The sequence below is a fragment of the Acanthochromis polyacanthus genome, chromosome 8 (genome assembly GCF_021347895.1).
Source record: "Acanthochromis polyacanthus isolate Apoly-LR-REF ecotype Palm Island chromosome 8, KAUST_Apoly_ChrSc, whole genome shotgun sequence".
In the NCBI taxonomy this organism is placed as follows: Eukaryota; Metazoa; Chordata; class Actinopteri; family Pomacentridae; genus Acanthochromis; species Acanthochromis polyacanthus.
In genome coordinates, this window is record NC_067120.1 from 33,717,802 (window position 1) to 33,740,701 (window position 22,900).

The 22,900-nt window shown below is 40.6% G+C and overlaps 1 protein-coding gene across 1 annotated transcript in view; it reads right to left on the reverse strand.

Moving 5' to 3' along the window:
* LOC127534963 (hepatoma-derived growth factor-related protein 2-like) overlaps window positions 1–22,900 on the reverse strand; it is a 49,317-nt gene that overhangs the window by 7,185 nt on the left and 19,232 nt on the right. The window contains exons 2-8 of the mRNA XM_051951464.1: window positions 19,967–20,041; window positions 18,776–18,959; window positions 18,536–18,677; window positions 17,571–17,724; window positions 17,357–17,450; window positions 17,001–17,104; window positions 14,783–14,905 (exon numbers count right to left, since the gene is read on the reverse strand). Coding sequence (XP_051807424.1) covers window positions 14,783–14,905; window positions 17,001–17,104; window positions 17,357–17,450; window positions 17,571–17,717 — 468 coding nt within the window. The 5' untranslated portion in view covers window positions 17,718–17,724; window positions 18,536–18,677; window positions 18,776–18,959; window positions 19,967–20,041. The remainder of the gene's footprint in view (window positions 1–14,782; window positions 14,906–17,000; window positions 17,105–17,356; window positions 17,451–17,570; window positions 17,725–18,535; window positions 18,678–18,775; window positions 18,960–19,966; window positions 20,042–22,900) is intronic.

The following is a 22,900-nucleotide window of genomic DNA, read 5'->3' on the forward strand; positions in this document are numbered from 1 at the left end:
CCACTGGTCCCAAGGAGTCAAAGTTTGTCACGATCATTTTTGATCTGACGTGGGGACCTCTGATCCAATGGTGATTGTTGAGGTCTAGGTTGTGGAACTGATTTCCCCTTTTTGGGTATCCACTGGACAGATGGGGTGTTGGTAAGTTTCCCCTTTTTGGTTACAGTTGCAACCTGTTCCACAACTTGGATTTGTGATGTCTCTTGTTTGTCAAGGACGTCTGTTTTGGACCTTGGTAGTTGGTCTTTAGGACCCTGTTTGATGGGTTCAACATGAGGTTCAAACAGAGTGTGACCAAAGCCTCCACATGGTCTATGACACTCCTGTGACAGACGTGGTAGGTTCTTTTTGGCCCACTTTGTTTGCCACTCCAAAAGCAACCTTCCAATCAGGGCTCAAGTGTTGAGGAAGTTCCTCTGAGATCTTTTTTAAGGATTCCTCACAATGGTCTCGTAGGAATCATTAAGGTGTTGTGGCCCCAATTTTTTGCATTGCCTAAAATGAGATCTTGGTTTTGGTAAGGGGGCTGCTGGCTTGATCATAGTGGTTAGGGTCTCCACCATTCGGGAGATTTGGCGGGGTTCTTCCCTTCCATTTACATTTTGCAGATGGTGAACCGTTTTGATGGTCTTGTGAAGTAAACGGGCAAGGACCCGAAACTTCTGATCAGTGGGAATATATTGTGGTTTATCCCTGTGGGGGGGTAGATTTTGGTTGACCCTCATTTATGGAGCATGTCTTTTGGCTCGATCAGCCGATCGGGCCTCGCTCCTGGAAGCATGAGTTCCACGGACAGCGTCCGCATATGTCCGATGTTGGGCTTGTGGTTGACGAAATGGAGAAGGGAGTACGGAAGGATGCACTGGCCGGTTAGGATCAAAAGAATTAGCCCTGGTACCCTGAAGGGGGCCGGGGAATGCACGGGCCATAAGTTGACGGCATAGATGTGTTTGCGATTGTTGAGGGCTCTGAGAACAACTTGCAGCGCGTTCGCTGCAGACTGAGTGTACACTGAGTGCAGGCCGGCAATCACTATTCCACGGTGACAGTCGTTTAACTGTTATCATTCAGCACAGACAGGATGAAAATGACAGAAAGCAAGTAAGAAAAGATGCCTTTTAGGAACTAGACATATAACATACACAGCATGTCATATCTAACAAATAGCTGGAAGTCTGGAACTTCACTTCAATGAAGACAGTTGTTTTTCTCACTGTTTCTAAGAAGGCAGTTTTATCACAAATGATCTGGATTAAACTGTCTGTACTTACATTTAACTTGGATGCTATTTTAATCATGTTTACAGTATTCTTAATAGTTTATATGCTTATATTTTTCTAATCTCTTCCTCTGTTGTAGCCAAACGGTTTTAATAACCCAACCCTACATTTAGCTTTTCTGCATTGTTTTTGAGTCAAATAATTTATTTAATTATATTTTATTCTGCTATAGTTTGTATTTTGTCTATTGCATGCTTTATTTGTGTCCATAATAGTCATATCTTGACTAAGCTACACCACTGTTCAAAAGTTTTGTCACTTTGAAATGTCCTTATTTGTGAAAGAAAATAATTTTTATACAATGAAGATAACAATAAATGAATCAGAAATACAATCTAGATGTTGTTAATGTGGTAAATGGCTGTTCTAGTTGGAAACAACTGATTTCTAATGGAAATCTCCATAGGGGTACAGAGGAACATTTCCAGCAACCATCACTCCTGTGTTCTAATGCTACATTGTGTTAGTAATGGTGATGAAAGGCTCATTGATGATTAGAAAACCCTTGTGCAGTTATGTTAGGACATGAATAAAAGTGTGAGTTTTCAAGGAAGCATGAAATTGTCTGGGTGACCCCAAGTTTTGAATGGTCGGTCGTGTATATATAATAAACTTGCTTGTTTGATTGGGACTTTTCCGATGTACGCATGTAGTACTTGCATTTGAATTAACTTGGCATTGTTTGCATTATTCTATACGTAAGGTTTGGTGGCTTGGCCTAAGCAGTAAGCCACAAAATATGCTGCTAAAATCAAACTGTGTGTGAACTGACCTGAAATCTTTCCTGCCAGGATATCAACCAGGAGCTGCTCAGGAAAGAGACTGCTGAGTGCAGTCACATCATCTCCCTGAAGTCAAATCGCATCACATTAACTGGCCTGTTACATTAAAAAAGTTAAACAGTATGAACAACTATTTACAAATCTAGTACCCAGACATAATAAAGAGATACTCCTTGCAAAGATAAAATGCATTCTGTGGGTTTACACAGTTACTTTATACAGAAAAATTTTACAAAAAAATCTTCCAATTCCCAAATTTGGACTATAATGGCAACATAATACACCCACTACAAAGAGAGTATAAGTGAATGTACCAGGCAAAGGGCGACGTGTGGATTTCAGTGTCCAGACGATTCTTTTTACTGGCAGCTCTCCTCAGTGTGTTTAGGCAAAACCTTCCACAGTATCAACAGAAGCTGAATTTGGATCTGAGACTTCAGGAGCTGCTGCTGGTTCTGGTTCAGTGGTTTCTTCAGCAGCTCAGGATAGATTTATATCGTGGTCATCTGCATCAGTGTCTTGCCTTATTATAGAAGATTTATAAGGTCTAATTACAGAGCTGCTTAGTGCAATCACAGACCTTTACTGCTAACACAGTGTTGGTGATTACCTCCTTGTTAAAACTGCGTATCCACTTACCCTGACTGTCCATCACAGCCACTTCTTCCTAACTCTACATTTCTGCGACTTCCCAAACAGATACTCAGAGACAAAAAACCCAAAGGAGCATTTAGAAAGAGGTCAGTTACGGACACAGTATATCATGCTTACCAGCCTTCTCAGCCTTCTTCTGAGCGTGCTCTGCAGCAGCCGCGGTCATACAGCTGTCCTTGCCTCAGGCTAACAGGTGATGTGCCTTTCAGAAGCACATCTGTAACCACTGCATCAACACTGAGGCACGCCGCTCCATAGTGATGCGCTAGAGCCGCTGCTGTGCCACTCTTATCTGAAAAAAATTAAAAATACGACACAGTTTTACCAAAGTAGGGAGAAGCGTGGCAAGCAAAGGGCCATGAGCTGAATCAACCCTAGAACTGGCCCTGTTTCATCCGGATGCCGGCTCAACCAGCTGAGCTATCTGGGCACCCAACAACTCTTTTTTTGATTTTTTTGAAATCGTCGTTGCAGGTGCAGCGATACACATCTACATGCTGTGACGATGGGTTGGGTTAGGGTTAGGATCAAAGAATTAGCCCTGGTCCGCCTGAAAGGGGGGCCGGGGAATGCACGGGCCATCCTTCTATTGTCACTTCCCCATCCATCAACCTCGAATGCCCAATTGGGGTTGGGGTTTGTAATAAGGCCGTGGGTGAGGATAACCTCCTCTACCCCGGCGTAACAGTGATCCACTCTCCCTCATGTTGAGTGGGAGTGGGAATTTCTCCATAGATTTTTAAAGAAAATCAAAAAGAAATGAATAAACAATTTGTCTTTAAAAAGACAGTAAAACTGTTTAAAAGTAAAACAAAATGTGGCCAATATATAAATAACCTTATGTCAGTCGCGACGTTTCGACCTGAATGGGTCTTTATCAAGCTGTTGGGCATGTAAATATGGCTGCTAGATAGGTCTGTTCGGCTTGAGAGCAAAATCACAAATGAGCTCTGCTCTGTGCTCCTCTTAATATAGGCTGCTAGGCCACGCCTCCTGGAAAATAAAAAGGCGATTGAAAATAAAAAGGCGAATGAATCGGTAAATGAAATAAACCATCCAGTATGGGTTTAATGGTAAATGATGTATTTAAAGGTAAGTAATAGGGTTTCTATATGTTTTTAATAGTTTAAATGTTTGTAATATGAATTAAATATTTTTAAGGTAAGTATTTTATTAAGGTAGTATCTTTTTGATTTTTGAGTATAAATAATTGTTTTAAGGTAAGTATTTTAAAGGTAAGAATCAATATGATTTTTATAAATGTTTTTAAGGTAAGTATTTTAAAGGTACGTAACCTATATGATTTTTATAATTGTTTTTAAGGTGAGTGTTTTAAAGGTAAGTATCTATATGATTTTTGTAAATGTTTTAAAGGTAAGTATTTTTAAGGTAAGTATTAATATGATTTTTATGAGTGTTTTTAAGGTAAGTATTTTTTAAAGTTTTGTGTTTATAATATAATTATGCTATGAATTTTTACACTTAGGGTCAGGGTCCAAGATTGGGGTTGGGGTTAGGGTTCTGGACTTAGGTTAGGATAAGGGATGGGGTTAGGGTTAGTGATGGGGAAGGGTGAGGTTAAGGTTAGGGCTTAGGATGGGGGTGAGGTTAGGATTAGGGAAAAGGTATGGGTTGGGTTAGGGTTTGGGTTTGGGTTTGGAATTACCAGTCAAGGCACTGGCCTATTGATCCAAAGTGTAGAGTGGAAGATGCTCATATTTGGCCAAAAGGCCATAATGGAGCTCTTTATACTCATGGTGGTAGAAAACTGCAAAGAGGGAAAATATGAACAGGGAAGAAGGAAGAGAGAAAAAAAAACTCAAAGGAGAACCAGATTTTCATTGCCATCTTAAAAGAAGCATAGCTCAGTCGGAAGGGCCATGGCTCCAGTCCAAGCGACCAGGGTTTGAAACTCAGCCTGTCAGCCAATCAAGCCTTTTTTGGAAAAAGTTTAAAAAAAGGGGGGACATAAAAAATACACACAGAAGACCTATTTTTTAACAATGATATTCCTAACATATAGCCAATGAGGTCCCAGGAACTTTTACAAATGAACTGACTACGACCACGTACCCCAGTTTCGAACCTCAAATCTTTTGTTTCCCAGTCCGAAGTATACTCCGCTGAGCTATACCAGCTCCTAGGGTTTGTAGTCCTATATTATGTTGATACACTAAGACTAGGGTAAATGACCCTAGGGTTCGAAAAGAGTTAGATTTAAGACTATGATAAGAAAAAAGGTTAAGTCTATTTTCCCGCTAAAAACAGCCGAGAAAAAGAATTAATGAAGTTCTATTAAAAGATACCAATTAATTAGATGATGCCCAAATAAAACAAGAATTAGTAAAATTAAGATTAGGGGCTAGGGTTACTGGAGTTAAAGTTAGGATAAAAATAAGGGTCAGGCTATATATTATCTCGACTGAGATGGCAGACCGAGCAAACAACAAAAAAAACAAAAAAAAACGGGGGGTGGGGGTGGGGGAACATGATAAAGGGCAAGGGGCATCCGGCCGGGCGGCCAAATCCGATCATTCTAAAGGTCGTTAAGGCCTCCCAGCGTGGTAGTCCCCAGTTTATAAATCCAGAGTCTCTCCGCTCTCTTCCTCTGTGCAGAGGACCAATAATCATTATGTTCAAGTCCTGAGACAATAAGATGTGTAGATGAGTGGAGTTTGAAAATGTGTCACCAAGGGGGTGCGGAGACGTCCCTCCCTGATGTTGTAGAGATGTTGTGACAACACGAATCTGAATCGAGTGTTTTGTTTCCCCCTATGTAATGTTTTTGGCACAAAGTACATGTGATAATATAAATGACATTGGAGGTTGTAAAAGGTAAAAAACCAAAAGTTAGAGCTTCCTTGCCAAGTATATGCGATTAAAAATGAATTTTCTATGTCTAAAGTGTCGTTGATATTGTACTGGGGAAACAGGCCTGTGATCTGAAAATTTGGAACTAACCAAGACATCCTTCAGACTCTTGTTTTTCCTGTAAGCTGATATGATTCTATAGTTGAGGAAAGCGGGATGTTGAGAATGAAGTGGAGCAAAATTACGTTTAATTTGTCCGATGTAAGCCACTAGTCTGATGTGAATAGGTAGCAATAAAGGGTATCAATTGTTGAGGCCCAGACTGCGATTCCTCGTAAAGTATCTGTGTGTGTAGATATGTAGGGGAGGCTGCGGGCCCGGACCGGATCAGAAGAATCAAGAGTCAAATGAGCGAGTGGGAGAGAGTTGGGCCAAAACGGTCCCCTTAATGTACCGGAAGCGAACGTTTAGAATAACCCCTAGACTTTAAGCTATGAAATAAAGTTGAGGTGGCTTCATGAAAATCCTCGATGTTAGAACAGATACGGAAAAACCGAATCAATTGTGATTTCACAATTCCTGGAAAGTATGTTTGGGATGATAACTCTTCTTGTGCAGTAGCACATGAATGTCTGTAGGTTTAAAATAGACTTTTGTCTGTAAACCCTTGGTGGCATTATTAATGAATTTAAACGACACGGTTACATCCAAAAAATTGATCTGTTGTGGATCAAATAATGTATTTTACCTTGATTGAGGAATGGTGATTATTGAGGATATCTATGAACGCCGAGATTCTGAAATTTCGTAAGGCCAAATGTCAATATGTCATCAAGAAACCTGAGAATAAATAGATGGTTTCAAGGGGCATTTGGGCTAAAGCCTCTCGCTCCCACTCACTCATATACAGATTTGCGTATGACGGTGCAAACTGTTGGGCCCATGGCTGTCCCGTGAACCTGAAGATAAAATTGGTTATTGAACAAAAAATCATTATTATTCAAACAAAGTTCAAATGAGCTGTAAGAGATGTTGATCCGGTCTTGTAGGATCCATATTCCTCCGAAAAATAGACCGTAAAGTTGTAAACCAGAGGGGTGGCTGATATTAGTATAGAGGCTATATCTATTGTGAATAAATAAGCGTGACTGGGGACAGCCATGGGCCCGATAATATCCAGAAAATGGTAAGTATTCTTTTAAATAACTAGGATGTTGAGTGGAGAGGGGTCCCAAAAAATAGTCAATGTACTGAGAAACATGATAAGTAGCACTGCCACAGTCAGAAACTGTGGGTCTTCCTGGAGGGACCTCATAGGGTACAGTCCAGGACTGCGGATCCTTATGTATTTTAGGTAATAGACAGAAGTACCGGGGTCGAGGATTAACTGGCCCTGATAAAAAATCTCGCTGTTTGGCTGAAATATACTTGTCCATAAGTCTGGACAATTGACCGGAGTTTGATCTGAGTTTGCGTCTGGATGGAGTGATCTAGGCCGTTGATAATATCTATCATTGCTCCAACTGTCGTTGAGCTTCTAACAGATATTGTTGTCGATCAAAAATAACAATTTTGGAACCTTTGTCGGCTGGTTTTAATTACAATGTTTGGATTCTTTTACCAACTGGGTCGATGCTTGTCTTCATTTTGTGATAAATTATCCACTGTATTGGATCGGAACTTAAATGTCGCAGAGATCGTCTATTTTTCATCAGAGTGGCCTGAAGTCAACTGATTTAAACCAAAAGGATCTGGTTCCCAATGAGATTGATGTGTAAATAATTTAGATTGTCGCCTGTATGGATTAGAATAAAGTGGTCAATAAGAGCCATGCGTCGGTGTAAGCCATGCAGATCTCTATGGAGTTCCTCTTATCCAATCTAGAAGGTTTAGGAATGAATGTGAGACCCCTCTACAAAAGCTGCTGTTGATAAATGGTGGGAGAAAAAGAGTAGCCAGATTGAGAATACTAGAACTAAGAATTCCAGCCCAGGTCCGCAATCCCCCCCAAACGTTGTGTGTATTCTGTTCGATGACTGAATGGTCATAGTTTTTAGTGTAAATTTAATTGCTGACACCAGTGGTCCAAGATTTTCTGAGCCGTTACAGGGCGTCCAATGTATATTATCAGATCTTGTTTCAAACAATTGTGAAGGTATTGCCGTAAGGGTTGGAAAATGGGCGGCTATGGTCTCATTGATAAGTTTAAGATTGGCTTGTTGTATCGCAGTCAGATGGACAGATAGTTGATGGTCGCAAAATAAATATCCGCGTTCGGAAAAGTGTGCCCTGCCTGCCTGAGTAATGATTTAAGTTGTTTAATTGTTGTTTGTCTAGGATCCTGATCCTTATTGTTAATGCCCTACTGAGAAAATAACTATCTTGGTGGTTGGATAGATTAAACTCTTCTTGCACAGCTTCCAAAAAGTGGTAAACTGTGGCCCCCGGATAAACTGTCCATTTGCAAATTAGGATAACGATATGATGATATTCTGCCTATATTAGAATCACCGAGGACCAAAATTGGTTTCCTAGGTCTAAAGTGCCAATCCTGCAATTTACGATTTGTTCGTGGCAACATGTTGGTCTGAACAGTTGTTGTATTTGAGTTGTCGGGCTACTCCCACAGCAGCATTAACGGAGGCTGAGTTAGTTGTAGTTGATGGATTATCCATCAATAATTTAGGGAATTATGAATCCTAGATTGATCATTATTTGCAGAGGAAGGCCCAACAAGAGTAGGACTGATTGGGTCTTGTTGTGTTAGAACATTCTTATTCAGAGAAGGAGAATGAACCGATGAAGGTTCTGAACGTGTAGGAGAAAGAATTGAAGTTGATTCTGGCAGATCTGAAGAAGAAGAAGGAGGCTCCTAGTTGTCCCAAAAAGAAGAAGTCCCCAATTGTGGTTTAACCAAAAAGGCCCTAATATCTGACCCCACCTGCTCCGGAGGCCCTCCCCATTCCCCTGATGTAAAGGGCATTCCTGTTGAATGTGCGATTGGCCCTGGCTCAAGGCTAAAATGATGATTGTTCTGGTAGTGATGGAGAAAGAAAAGAAGTAGACTCAGGCAAATAAGAAGAGGAAGAACCCTTCTGTAATATTAAAGAGCAAGTACATGACTATGTGGCTGTGAAACAGTGCCGGCGTCCAATGACACGCGGTCAGGAGGACTAGCCCCAACCACCTGGTTAGGGGAGGGCTCAGATTGGGTTTTGAAAGTGGTTATTACTAACCATATTGACCCTCTCATCACGGATGCCAACTCCCTCTTTTGTAGAGTTGGTTCTAGGGTTTGTGAGGCCGGTTCTCCGACCGGCGCAATCATGGACGCCAGCAGTAACAGCCTGTAAGGGAGAAGATAAATGGTGTCAGAAAGCAATACTTGCCATACCTACATATCTTGAGTTTAGATCAGTTCATGCTATATTTCACAGTTACTGACAATTACGGCTTGTGTGCAAGTTTTACTCCACCTCCAGACGTAAGATCTTCTTCACATGCAGTGGCTTCTTGGTCTGAACTGCAAACTCAAAGGAAAAGAGGAGTTGGGTGCGATGATGCCGTGATCCTGGGGCACAGTGAACTCGTCTCCTAACTCCTCCACACCCTGCAGCCTCCAGGATACTGGCAGAGCTGTCTTATTATGCATCGTCACACTACGCCTGTCAGTCCTGGGAGGAAGATGAAAGAAGGTGGGTTGAGCAGAGTAAAGGACAGATAGTTTGCACAAGCATTAGGAAATAATCTCTGTTTTTGCTGTTGCTGATGCAGAACATCTTCATTTAATCGTGCCTGTCTGGATTTTATATTTTCTGAAACCTGTACAGCAAAATCCGATCAAAATGCAAGTGCTTTTTTTCCAGCTCCAGCTCTGGTCGGACGCCCCAGCAGGAGAGCTCGATGACCACAAGCTCCGGATTGTCCTTGATATGACAAACTACGCTGTCCTTTATTTGTCCCACTTTTGTTGGGTAGGCCCACACTGTGAACTCCTAGAGGGGTGGAGGAACATTCACAAGTACTGATATCAGCACAAGCAGCTGTATTAGCTCATCAGACAGCATTGTGTGTGATGCTGTACCTGTTTCTGATCAGCTTCAGGGTCACGTTCGAGGGTCCAGCAGAAATGTGGCGGCCTGAGTGTCATGCTGGAAACAGAACTGGACTTCAGCCTCCCAGACCCGTGTTGTTATGAATCACCAGCTTCTCCATGTTCTCTGGGTACCTATTGTCTTTGTATCTGCACAGACACAAATAAATCTGTATATAGAAAGACTGATAAAGCTACATTAAACCATTCACAGCCATCATACTCACCTGTCTCTGGTCTTGCTACAGAGTAAAGGTCCAAATTTGAAGTATCCAGGTTTGATTACATACGTCTCTGAAGCCCTTCTTTCACGTGTGACCTTTCTTACAGAGGGCAAAAAGTGTCCTGTGGAAAAACATACTGTATCTGTGAGTGCAGGAATGGAACACACCAACATCTTCAATGAACTGCTTGTGTCATGCACGTTTCCTCACTGAATGTTTTCTTTGTGGATTATAAGGAGGCACTGATGTTTGTACGAGATTTGATTTGCTGCATGGAGACGTGTGTTTTTTATCCATGTACACTATCTGTGGTTCAAAAGTTTGGGGTCATTTAGAAATGTTCTTGTTTGTGAAAATAAAAGCAGTTTTTTCAATGAAGAGACATTAAATTAATCAGAAATCCAGTCTAGACATTGTTAGTGTGGTAAATGACTATTCTAGCTGGAAACGGCTGATTTTCAATGAATACCTCCATAGGGGTACAGAGGAACATTTCCAGCAACCATCACTCCTGTGTTCTAATGCTACATTGTGTTATCTAATGGTGTTGAAAGGCTCATTGATGATTAGAAAACTCTTGTGGAGTTATGTTAGCACATGAATAAAAGTGTGAGTTTTCATTGACAACATGAAATTATCTGGGTGACCCCAAACTTTTGAACAGTAGTATCCATCATCCATGAATAACATTCCACACGAGCTCCAGTTTTCTTTGCGCTTAAGCTAAATGCTAACTAGCAAGACTTAAATTACAAACATTGCGAAGCTAAAATGTTGTAACCGAAAGTGACTCAGATGAGCATATCTGCATTTTATCAACTTAGATCTTGTCTAATCTGTACTCTAGTGGCTCTACAGTGAGAGATCATTGTCCAGAGACTTAGAAAATTCAATCCTAAACATTTAAAATAAAGAGACAAAACAGGATTCAATGCGGCAATGGGAGCATTATGCAATTTGTGGATGTATATTTCACTGAAATTTGACATTTAGGGTGCATTTTTTACTTAGAACATTTTACTCGTACTATAATTCACATTTGATTGTGCACTTTGTACTTTAGTGTGTTTTTCTTATAGTAGAATTGTAATTTTTACTTTTCTTATTGGAGATATCTGCTTATTTATGTGTACTTGTCATGGTGGTCACATTATTCTTTCTGCTTCCTACTGTAACAACTGAATTTCCTCCTGGGGATCAATAAATTACTTCTATTCTATTCTATTCCTTCATCAAACAGTACAGACTGACGTGTAGTCCTTGCAGATGGAAGGATAGGTGCAAACTCTCTGCAGGTGAGCTGGTAGCGCCTCTGGGTCCCCAGCAGCTCAAAGCTGAAGGTCTGTTCGAACTTCCCCGGTGACTCTGAGTAGAACCAGATCTTCAGTACCACCTCATCGCCGGCAGGTACAATCCAGCGAAATGATGTCAGGCTACAAGCAAATACATGCACAGACACAGTGAGTAAAAACAGCCACAGCAAAGCAAGGCAAACAATCAGCGTGTGTTTCACCCTTGCCTCTGAATGCGCTTCAGCTCTAAGTCTCCCTGGTGCTGGTCCAGGTCAGAGGTGGAGGTGGCACATGAAGGAGAACGAGGCCAGTCCGAGCCCTTTGCTTTTTGTCTTGGCAGAAGTTTGTCTCTTGCTTCGCTCACTCTCTCTCCCCTTTTTGTCTTTGTCCTTGGAAGTGACTCTCCTTTATGGTGCCCTTGGTGCGACTTTTAGAGGTTGCTGTTGCATCATACTTTGTGCACAAACACACAGCATTCTTTCATGTCTTTCATGTTCAATTTCTTTAAAATCAGTTTATTTGCACTTTTGATTCAATTGTTATAATTTGGTATCATAAAACTCTATGTCCGTAATGGAGATGAGTGTTAGCTTGTACAGTTGGAGACAAAAGTGTCCATCCCCGTGTAAAGGCCATATATATCATGGGAGTATTGGGTTTTCAATGACTCCTATAACTCCTAATTTTTCTATGAAGAAATCTTTGAAATACGTGAGTCTTTTGTCACAATAAAATATAAGGCATTTTGGTTCTTTCATAGATTTATTATGATCTCCTGGAAATATGATGACATCTGCTGGGTCAAAATATACATACAGCAATTCTAATATTTGGTTAAATGTCCTTTTGGCTATTTTCACCCTAAATTACGCTTTTGGACAATTCAAGCTCCACAAGCTTCTGGTTATATCTTTGACCACAACTCTTGACAGAATCAGTTCAGTGTAACTAAATTTATTGGCTTTCTGACACAGATTTCTTTCTCCAGCGCATTTCACAGGTTATCGATGGGGTTTGAACTTGGGAGGCCAGTCTAGAGCCTTCATCGTAAGCCTGACTTAGCTTTTGATGTTGTGTTTTGGGTCACTGTTGCGTCGGAACACCCAAATGTGTCCAAGACCCAATCTTCTGGGTGATGATTTAGGGTTTCCTAAAGAACGGAAAGGAATACTCCTTTATTATTCCATTTAAATGGTTGTAAAGCACCAGTTTATTGGGAGCAAAACAGCTCCAGAGCATAATGCTGCCACCACCATGCTTGCCCGGTAGTTTGGTGTTCACCTTTCAGAATTTTCCTCCAAAAGTCTTTTTTTGTTCATATGATCAAAACAAACTTCACTCGAGCCTTGAAGGTGCCGCTTCAAGAGGAAGGGCTTTCCTTTTGCATGGCAGCAGTCTTTCCATGATTCCACTATAGGAAGCTAAAAGTTGTAGAGGTTTTGGAGACTCAAAATTGCCATCTTTACAAGGTATGTAAACTTTGTTCACAGCTGCACTCTTTGTAGTACTATTTGCTCTTCAAATTAGGATCGATCTCTGTGTTATAATGTGGGATATTATCATTACCTTCACGACTGATGCTTGCACATCCTCTAACGCTTTCTTCTCCTCATCCTGTTCATCGGCCCTGAAGGAACCAGGAAAGTAAGCAGGTCTGTTGACAGAAGCTGGTTCTCTGTGTTTGGGGAAAGTAACAACAGAGACGGTGGCTGGGAGGAGGGATTGGTGGGCCGCCTGGGTCCCAACCCCAGATCATCCAACACCTAAGGAGGCCAAAGAAAGAAAGGAGATAGATTAGTGGAAAAGCAACACTTTGGAAATTTGAGGAGAAATTATAGTAACTACAGTACAAGAATAGGAAAATCTGGCAAATGTGAGCCATACCTTGTCCGGTGGAGGCAAAGTGCTTCCTTTTAGCAGCTCTGCGACACTCACACAGACTTTTCTGTGGCATTCAGCACAATGTGAGGGACGGCGTCCGGCGGAGGCAGATTTCTCTCCTGCTGTGTCGACTGCTGCTGCTATCTGACACGGCAGTGGAGATGGAGGGACTTTGATTTCCTGTTCTTTTTTCCAGCAGGGGACTGTGAACATGGGGGGATAATGATGAGAATGATGGGTCCAAGCTGTAGTCATACTTTGTTATTCTTTGTCTGGGTAGTCAAATACAAAGTTTGACAGGAAATACAGCAAAATAACTACTGAGCATTTCACGTGTTTACATTTAACTCTTCAAATATGCTCCAGTTTGCTCGACCTGAACACATATCTTACACTAAAACCAATAATGAGAATAACCAGAATTAAGCACTTAACGCATTTTTGGCTGTTTGAGGCAAATAAGTAAAGTTATGCTGCTGTAGGAAACAAGCATTTTGTTGGGTATCGAAAAAGTTCAGCGGAGGGTGAAAAAGCACAGCAGAACTTCCCAATTTTCTAAGCAGTCTTAAAACAAATTACTGAGAAAATACAACTAACAGCTGTCAAACTCACCGGTTTCTCTATCAGGGCATCATCTAAGCCGGCTGTGGCTTCTTCAGCTGGCATCGGGACCAGCAACAAGCACCGGGTCCGATCCCAGTGATGCAGGATGTGCTCCACCAATAAATAGCCCCAAAATTGATTCATAAAGCATTTTTTTCTGGGATTGTCTGAGGCAGATGTCTGCCCTCTCCCTGCCTGGTTCTGTTCTGCTTCCTGTTAAAGGGGAGTTTTTTTCTTCCCACTGTCACCTTATTTGTTCTCTCTATATTATTTGAGGTTCGTGAGGCAGATGCATAGGAGAGGGATGAGCTCAAAAGGTCTGTTAACATTAAAACATTAGTTTCAAACGGAGAAACGGCACACTGTCCACAATAGATACATTTATTTTTTGGACCATCCGATCATTGTATTTATCGTAAGATTGTAAAGCATAATTCAAATACCAGTAACAAAGTAAATGGTACAATTACTTTTCCAGTGACACAAAACATGCTGTTTTATTGATTGTTTTTTATATTTGCTGTCATTATTGTAATAATATCCTGCATCAGAAGATTAAAAGTACATGAAACTCACAGGTTGAGGACTTTCTGTGTGTAACTTCTTCGCTTTTTCTGTCTTCTCATGCAACTGATCAGCATCTTTGATTTGATCTGCTGCATTAAGAAAGAGGAATAGTCTCTGATCACGCCTACTTATTTTCTAAGTAATAATCAAAAAGACAATCAAGTCTGAGTGGATTGTGTTAGTATTTCTGATTAAGTGTTGTAAAATAGCTGTAATTAATAAGGTGATGTAATTAGTAGTTATTGTTGGGTTTGGAGACCCTCGATGAAAAAAAATGTGTGTACATCAATAAAATTATAAGGCTAAAAAGTGAAGTTATAAGCTTACTCTTTCATACATACTGCTAATATAGGTTATGAAGGTTCCTTTAAAATTCTTACATTTGCTGGCACCTTCATTTAAATTCCAATGCTCTTTTGTGTCCACTGATGAGTCTTCAGACATTCGAAGATCATCTGGTGAAACTGTTGACCGGAAGAAAAAAAAAGGAAGCAAAAAAACTCAAAATCAGTAACTGGCACATAATGTATGAGTGAAATCTGGTTTTGAGTATTTGGTCCACAGAGGAGTCGCTGAGTGCCACATGAGTACAGACCTCCTTTTGACCACACAGGCTTCTCTTCTCCGGTACTTCTTTAGTATCTTTCTCCATCACCTTTTTGCTTTTCTTCAGTTCCTTGTCTTCCATTGGCCTCTTTATCTCTGCAGCATCTGCATTCTGAGATCCAGTCACCAGTATACTTTGTCAGGTATAAAAGTTGTGTACCATCATTAGATCACATACAGAACGCAGATGTTTTTGAATCCAGCTCTAGACGGATAGATAGTGAGCCGGAAGACACCGGTAACACAAAGCCTCTAGTTTACAGTCCTCATTGTTAGTTTTTCATGAAGTGTCTGCAGGTTCTCTATCACCATGTGTTGCTTATAACGGTTTAAGATCACCTACAATATGACATTCTCTGTTCAGATGACACACTATAGACAGCTGTATTGTTTTCTGAATGCTTTGGATCCTCTAACACACCAGAAAGAATAAAAATGTTTTGTTGTTTATTTTGTTTCCCGCAGAATCTGTAGGATCCATCCATCCATCCATTTTACTATACACCGCTTTATCCTCACTAGGGTCGTGGGGGGTGCTGGAGCCTATCCCAGCTGACTCGTGTGAAGGCAGGGGACACCCTGGACAGGTCACCAGTCTGTTGCAGGGCTACATATACAGACAAACAATCACACTCACATTCATACCTACGGGCAATTTAGAGTAACCAATTAACCTCAGCATATTTTTGGACTGTGGGAGGAAGCCGGAGTACCCGCAGAAACCCACGCATGCACAGGGAGAACATGCAAACTCCATGCAGAAAGATCCCAGACCCACCCCGGGATTCGAACCGGGGATCTTCTTGCTGCAAGGCAAAAGTGCTAACCACTACCCCACTGTACAGCCCAATCCGTAGGATATTTTATTGAAAAAATGACGAGATCGTCGTCCCATCACTGCCATCTCTGCTCGTTTCCTGCACTCGACTCCGTCAGTTTTAATGCCTGACCGTTAAATAAAGCCATCAATCAAAACCCTGCCAAAATGAATAAAGAACAAACGTCCCTGGAGATTTTTTAATAAAAAATTCAAATACTATTTGTTATGTGCACGATGACCGGCCGGTTGAAAATTGTCTTGCTTGAAACAGGTACGTGGTGCAAAACAGGTTGTAGACCGCTGCTCTAACACAACGACTGGCTCTGCCAAACTTGTTACTCCGTCAAGGAGCGTGGCGGAGTCATGTGACAATTGGCATTCATTTGTCCGCCTGTTTGTTTATCTGTCTGTCTGTCAGCAACATTACTCAAAAACGGAAAAAAAGATTTGGATGAAATTTTCAGGGAAGGTCAGAAATGACTCAAGGACCACGTGATTAGATTTTGGCAGTGATGCAGTTTAAAGTCTGGATCTGCGGATTTGGTCAACATTTCTGTATCATTGCAAGATAGCAGCATGGCGTCACAGTAACTATGGCAACAAGTGAACACTACGTCAGCTGCCTGTTGATGATCACAAGACTGCGATCCTACTACACATCCACCGCTGTGGACTTATCCGTTGGAAATGATACAACGACTGAGCATTCTTGGCAGAGTACTGCACTCTCTCTTTATATTGTACTTTGGCTGATTTCAGGCAGCAGTATAAAAGTCTGTTTTATGTACTTTGTAACATTTTTGTGTGTGTTTTACACCTATAAGTAGAGAACGTGTAAGGATATAAATTAAGAGTTTATGTTCCAGTGATTTTTTCAACTAGGTTTGAAAGTTTGGTATTATATATTCCTAAGGCCTGTTTTTTTTAAAAACACACTTATTCAGGGAGGTATTAACCTGAATATTCTAACACTTACACTATCAGTCAAAAGTTTGGGGTCACCCAGACACTTTCATGTTTTCCAATGAAACACACTTTTATTCATGTGCTAACATAGTTACACAAGGGTTTTCTAATCCTCAAGGAGCCTTTCAACACCATTAGCTAACACAATGTAGCATTAGAACACAGGAGTGATGGTTGCTGGAAATGTTCCTCTGTACCTCTATGGAGATATTCCGTTAAAAATCCGCCATGTCCAGCTAGAATAGTCATTTACCACATTAACAATGTCTAGACTGGATAATTGATTAATTTAATGTCATCGTCATTGAAAATAATTGCTTTTCTTTCAAAAATAAGGACATTTCTAAGTGGCCCCAAACTTTTAAAAGGTTGTGCATGATGCAACGAGGCTTACTGTGCTGCTGTTTTTGCCTAAACTGACCTTTTCTTTTTCCACTTTGCTTGTAGGTCGAGGATATTCTGCATTCAATGTTTCGGTTTCTTCTGTCTGCTTTTGTGAATCATCGGCCTCTTTCCCAGCATGCACTGCAGGAACAGAGATCAGATTACAGTTTGTATTATTTATCTCATTACTCACATTTTTTTTTTTTAGTGTTGACTATTTGTGTGTATTTAATTGTTGTTTTTATTTATGCTGTGAAGCACCTTGTGGCTCTCTGTCTGTGAAAGGTGCTATATAAATAAAATTTACTTACTTACTTACTTACATTTTGCAGGAAGTTACTAAAAAATATTTAAGCATTTCTATGGTGTGATTTGTTTTACAGTTTCTTGCACCTTCATTTGAATTAGAATGCTCTTTTGCATCCACTAGCGACTCTCTGGAGTTGTTACAGAGAGACATTTTCTGTCCATTCGGGGTTCCTGATGACTGCAGCAGAAATGAAACAAATGAATTAACAAGAGCACTAATTGGATGACATGCATGGGAGTTTGCATGTATTTCAGTTTACACAGGATGCATTTAAAAGAGGGGAGCTGGGATTCATACACTGACGTGTTTTCTCTCCAGGAAGCTCTTCTTCTTCACTACTTCTTTGTGGTCCTTCTTTCCTGACCTTTTCTTCTTCTTCAAGTCTTCTTCTCTCAGCCTCTGTATCTCCTCCTGTTGCCTTTTTTCTTCCAGCTCTTTCTCCATCTGCTCCCTGAAAAACAGGCGTACTCTTCTAAGTACATGGAGTGCTTTAGAATAAATCGCTATGTATTCAGGAAACCCACAGTTGAATAAGCATTAGTGAGCAAAATCTACACTCTAGAGGGAACTTCTGCAATACTTCACTGTAAGTTCCCTGATTTAGCAATTATATGCAGCAAATTTAACATTTTATAAATTATTTATTATTTATTACTGTAACATAATGTATGCTATGTAAATATATTTTTTTTCTGTGTAATTAATCATTTCATGCCTTAAAATGGCTAACATGTCAGTCTCTGTACAATGGTTTGCTTCAGAATGTGCACATTATGAACATATAAATTATCCACGCCAACACATTCACTGATCGCCTGCAGCTCGAGCACACCAGCTCACCTACAACTCTGCTCAAATAACATAAAACTACTCCAAACTACAAACTCTCCATGGACTTCACTGCTTTTTATTTATTTGTTTATTCTTTGCTCATGAAGTGTTGTCTTTTAGCTTGTCAACAAGGTCATTTTGGGTTTTTTTTCCAAGAGAGTTTGCACTAAATATTCTGTAGTTAAAATTTTAGGTACTAAAGGTTCAGATGTTTCAGATCTGCCATGCAAATGCTCACAGGGTCTAAGAATCAGGCTGATTCGTGGGTAGGTTTTCTGTGGGAGGTAGCATCTGGGGTGTCAATGACATTACAATTTGAGGGACGACCTTCTTAAACAATGTACATTCTTGACAGTTTGGTCAGGTTAAAGCGAGCAATCTATCTAAAGCGGGTGTAATTTAGAGAGTTTTACACGTCTTCCAGTCAGTACCTGAGTTTCTGCTGTTTGAGTGCGTCCAGGTGTCGCTGGGTGATGCTCCTCTTCTCCTCCTCTGACAGAGCATCAAATTGTTCCTCATCCAGCTCCTGTATCCTCTGCTGCTCCCTGGCTGCTCGCTCTTTCTGCAGAGCATCTGGAAGACACACAGTTGAAATAAAACTGACAGTATTTAGAATTCTGTACACCTGATATATGAATAAATGCATGTGTATGTGCTGGTGCATAGTTTACGTTCAGCCTCTCTCTGAGCTCTTTCTCGTGCCTTCAGGGCGGCGTACGAGTCGGATAAGTTGACGGCATAGATGTGTTTGCGATTGTTGAGGGCTCTGAGAACAACTTGCAGCGCGTTCACTGCAGACTGAGTGTACACTGAGTGCAGGCCGGCAATCACTATTCCACGGTGACAGTCGTTTAACTGTTATCATTCAGCACAGACAGGATGAAAATGACAAGAAAGCAAGTAAGAAAAGATGCCTTTTAGGAACTAGACATATAACATACACAGCATGTCATATCTAACAAATAGCTGGAAGTCTGGAACTTCACTTCAATGAAGACAGTTGTTTTTCTCACTGTTTCTAAGAAGGCAGTTTTATCACAAATGATCTGGATTAAACTGTCTGTACTTACATTTAACTTGGATGCTATTTTAATTCATGTTTACAGTATTCTTAATAGTTTATATGCTTATATTTTTCTAATCTCTTCCCTCTGTTGTAGCCAAACGGTTTTAATAACCCCAACCCTACATTTAGCTTTTCTGCATTGTTTTTGAGTCAAATAATTTATTTAATTATATTTTATTCTGCTATAGTTTGTATTTTGTCTATTACATGCTTTATTTTGTGTCCATAATAGTCATATCTTGACTAAGCTACACCACTGTTCAAAAGTTTTGTCACTTTGAAATGTCCTTATTTGTGAAAGAAAATCATTTTTATACAATGAAGATAACAATAAATGAATCAGAAATACAATCTAGATGTTGTTGATTGTGGTAAATGGCTGTTCTAGTTGGAAACAACTGATTTCTAATGGAATATCTCCATAGGGGTACAGAGGAACATTTCCAGCAACCATCACTCCTGTGTTCTAATGCTACATTGTGTTAGCTAATGGTGATGAAAGGCTCATTGATGATTAGAAAACCCTTGTGCAGTTATGTTAGGACATGAATAAAAGTGTGAGTTTTCAAGGAAAGCATGAAATTGTCTGGGTGACCCCAAGTTTTTGAATGGTCGGTCGTGTATATATAAATAAACTTGCTTGTTTGATTGGGACTTTTCCGATGTACGCATGTAGTACTTGCATTTGAATTAACTTGGCATTGTTTGCATTATTCTATACGTAAGGTTTGGTGGCTTTGGCCTAAGCAGTAAGCCACAAAATATGCTGCTAAAATCAAACTGTGTGTGAACTGACCTGAAATCTTTCTGCCAGGATATCAACCAGGAGCTGCTCAGGAAAGAGACTGCTGAGTGCAGTCACATCATCTCCCTGAAGTCAAATCACATCACATTAACTGGCCTGTTACATTAAAAAAGTTAAACAGTATGAACAACTATTTACAAATCTAGTACCCAGACGTAATAAAGAGACGGGCCATCCTTCTGTTGTCCCTTCCCCATCCATCAAACCTCGAATGCCCCCGTGGGTGAGGATAACCTCCTCTACCCCGGCGTACAGTGATCCACTCTCCCTCCATGTTGAGGTGGGAGTGGGAATTTCTCTATAGATTTTTAAAGAAAAATCGAAAGAAATGAAATAAACAATTTGTCTTTAAAAAGACAGTAAAACTGTTTAAAAGTAAAACAAAATGTGGCCAATATATAAATAAACTTATGCCCAGTCGCGACGTTTCGACCTGAATGGGTCTTTATCAAGCTGTTGGGCAATGTAAATATGGCTTGCTCGATAGGTCTGTTCGGCTTGAGAGCAAAATCACAAATGAGCTCTGCTCTGTGCTCCTCTTAATATAGGCTGCTTGGCCACGCCTCCTGGAAAATAAAAAGGCGATTGAAAATAAAAAGGCGAATGAATTGGTAAATGAAATAAACTATCCAGTATGGGTTTTAATGGTAAATGATGTATTTTAAAGGTAAGTAATAGGATTTCTATATGTTTTTAATAGTTTTAAATGTTTGTAATATGAATTAAATATTTTTAAGGTAAGTATTTATTAAGGTAAGTATCTTTTTGATTTTTGAGTATAAAATAATTGTTTTTAAGGTAAGTATTTTAAAGGTAAGTATCAATATGATTTTTATAAATGTTTTTAAGGTAAGTATTTTAAAGGTAAGTATCTATATGATTTTTATAATTGTTTTTAAGGTGAGTGTTTTAAAGGTAAGTATCTATATGATTTTTGTAAATGTTTTTAAGGTAAGTATTTTTAAAGGTAAGTATTAATATGATTTTTATGAGTGTTTTTAAGGTAAGTATTTTTTAAAGTTTTGTGTTTATAATATAATTATGCTAATGAATTTTACACTTAGGGTCAGGGTCCAAGATTGGGGTTGGGGTTAGGGTTCTGGACTTAGGGTTAGGATAAGGGATGGGGTTAGGGTTAGTGATGGGGGAAGGGTGAGGTTAAGGTTAGGGCTTAGGATGGGGGTGAAGTTAGGATTAGGGAAAAGGTATGGGGTTGGGGTTAGGATTTTGGAATGGGGTGAGGTTAGGATTAGGGATAGGATAGGATTGGCGTTAGGATGGGAAGAGGGAGGGAGGGGTATTTGGATTGGGGTTAGGTTAGGAAGGGGGATAGGGGAGGACCCTGATACTCTAATTGAGATTTTTTGCTCATCCCGTACCTAATAGGGCTTCCAAAATAGAAGTTCTGAAACACTTCTCAAGTCCCTTTTGTTTATTATGGGATGGCTCGCTCTTGTGTACTAGAGTCATGGACCCTATTTGGGTCTCCTTTGGAGTCAAGGACCCTATTTGGGTCACTTTTGATGATTGAGGAGTGGACACCCGACTGAAAAAAGTTTCAATAATTGGGTCATTTAGATCCACTAGAGAGTCCTCTTTGGGGTCTCCATGCATAAGGGCCGAAATGGAAATGTCCTTTGGAAAAAGTGGTGGAGGTTTGTCCACCACTGGTCCCAAGGAGTCAAAAGTTTTGTCACGATCATTTTTGATCTGACGTGGGGACCTCTGATCCAATGGTGATTGTTGAGGTCTAGGTTGTGGAACTGATTTCCCTTTTTGGGTATCCACTGGACAAGATGGGGTGTTGGTAAGTTTTCCCTTTTTGGTTACAGTTGCAACCTGTTCCACAACTTGGATTTGTGATGTCTCTTGTTTGTCAAGGACGTCTGTTTTGGACCTTGGTAGTTGGTCTTTAGGACCCTGTTTGATGGGTTCAACATGAGGTTCAAACAGAGTGGTGACCAAAGCCTCCACATGGTCTATGACACTCTGTGACAGACGTGGTAGGTTCTTTTTGGCCCACTTTGTTGCCACTCCAAAAGCAACCTTCCAATCAGGGCTCAAGTGTTGAGGAAGTTCCTCTGAGATCTTTTTTAAGGATTCCTCACAATGGTCTCGTAGGATCATTAAGGTGTTGTGGCCCCAATTTTTTGCATTGCCTAAAATGAGATCTTGGGTTTTGGTAAAGGGGGCTGCTGGCTTGATCATAGTGGTTAGGGTCTCCACCATTCGGGAGATTTGGCGGGGTTCTTCCCTTCCATTTACATTTTGCAGATGGTGAACCGTTTTGATGGTCTTGTGAAGTAAACGGGCAAGGACCCGAAACTTCTGATCAGTGGGAATATATTGTGGTTTATCCCTGTGGGGGGTAGATTTTGGTTGACCCCTCATTTATGGAGCATGTCTTTTGGCTCGATCAGCCGATCGGCCCTCGCTCCTGGAAGCATGAGTTCCACGGACAGCGTCCGCATATGTCCGATGTTGGGCTTGTGGTTGACGAAATGGAGAAGGGAGTACGGAAGGATGCACTGGCCGGTTAGGATCAAAAGAATTAGCCCTGGTACCCCTGAAAGGGGGGCCGGGGAATGCACGGGCCATAAGTTGACGGCATAGATGTGTTTGCGATTGTTGAGGGCTCTGAGAACAACTTGCAGCGCGTTCGCTGCAGACTGAGTGTACACTGAGTGCAGGCCGGCAATCACTATTCCACGGTGACAGTCGTTTAACTGTTATCATTCAGCACAGACAGGATGAAAATGACAAGAAAGCAAGTAAGAAAAGATGCCTTTTAGGAACTAGACATATAACATACACAGCATGTCATATCTAACAAATAGCTGGAAGTCTGGAACTTCACTTCAATGAAGACAGTTGTTTTTCTCACTGTTTCTAAGAAGGCAGTTTTATCACAAATGATCTGGATTA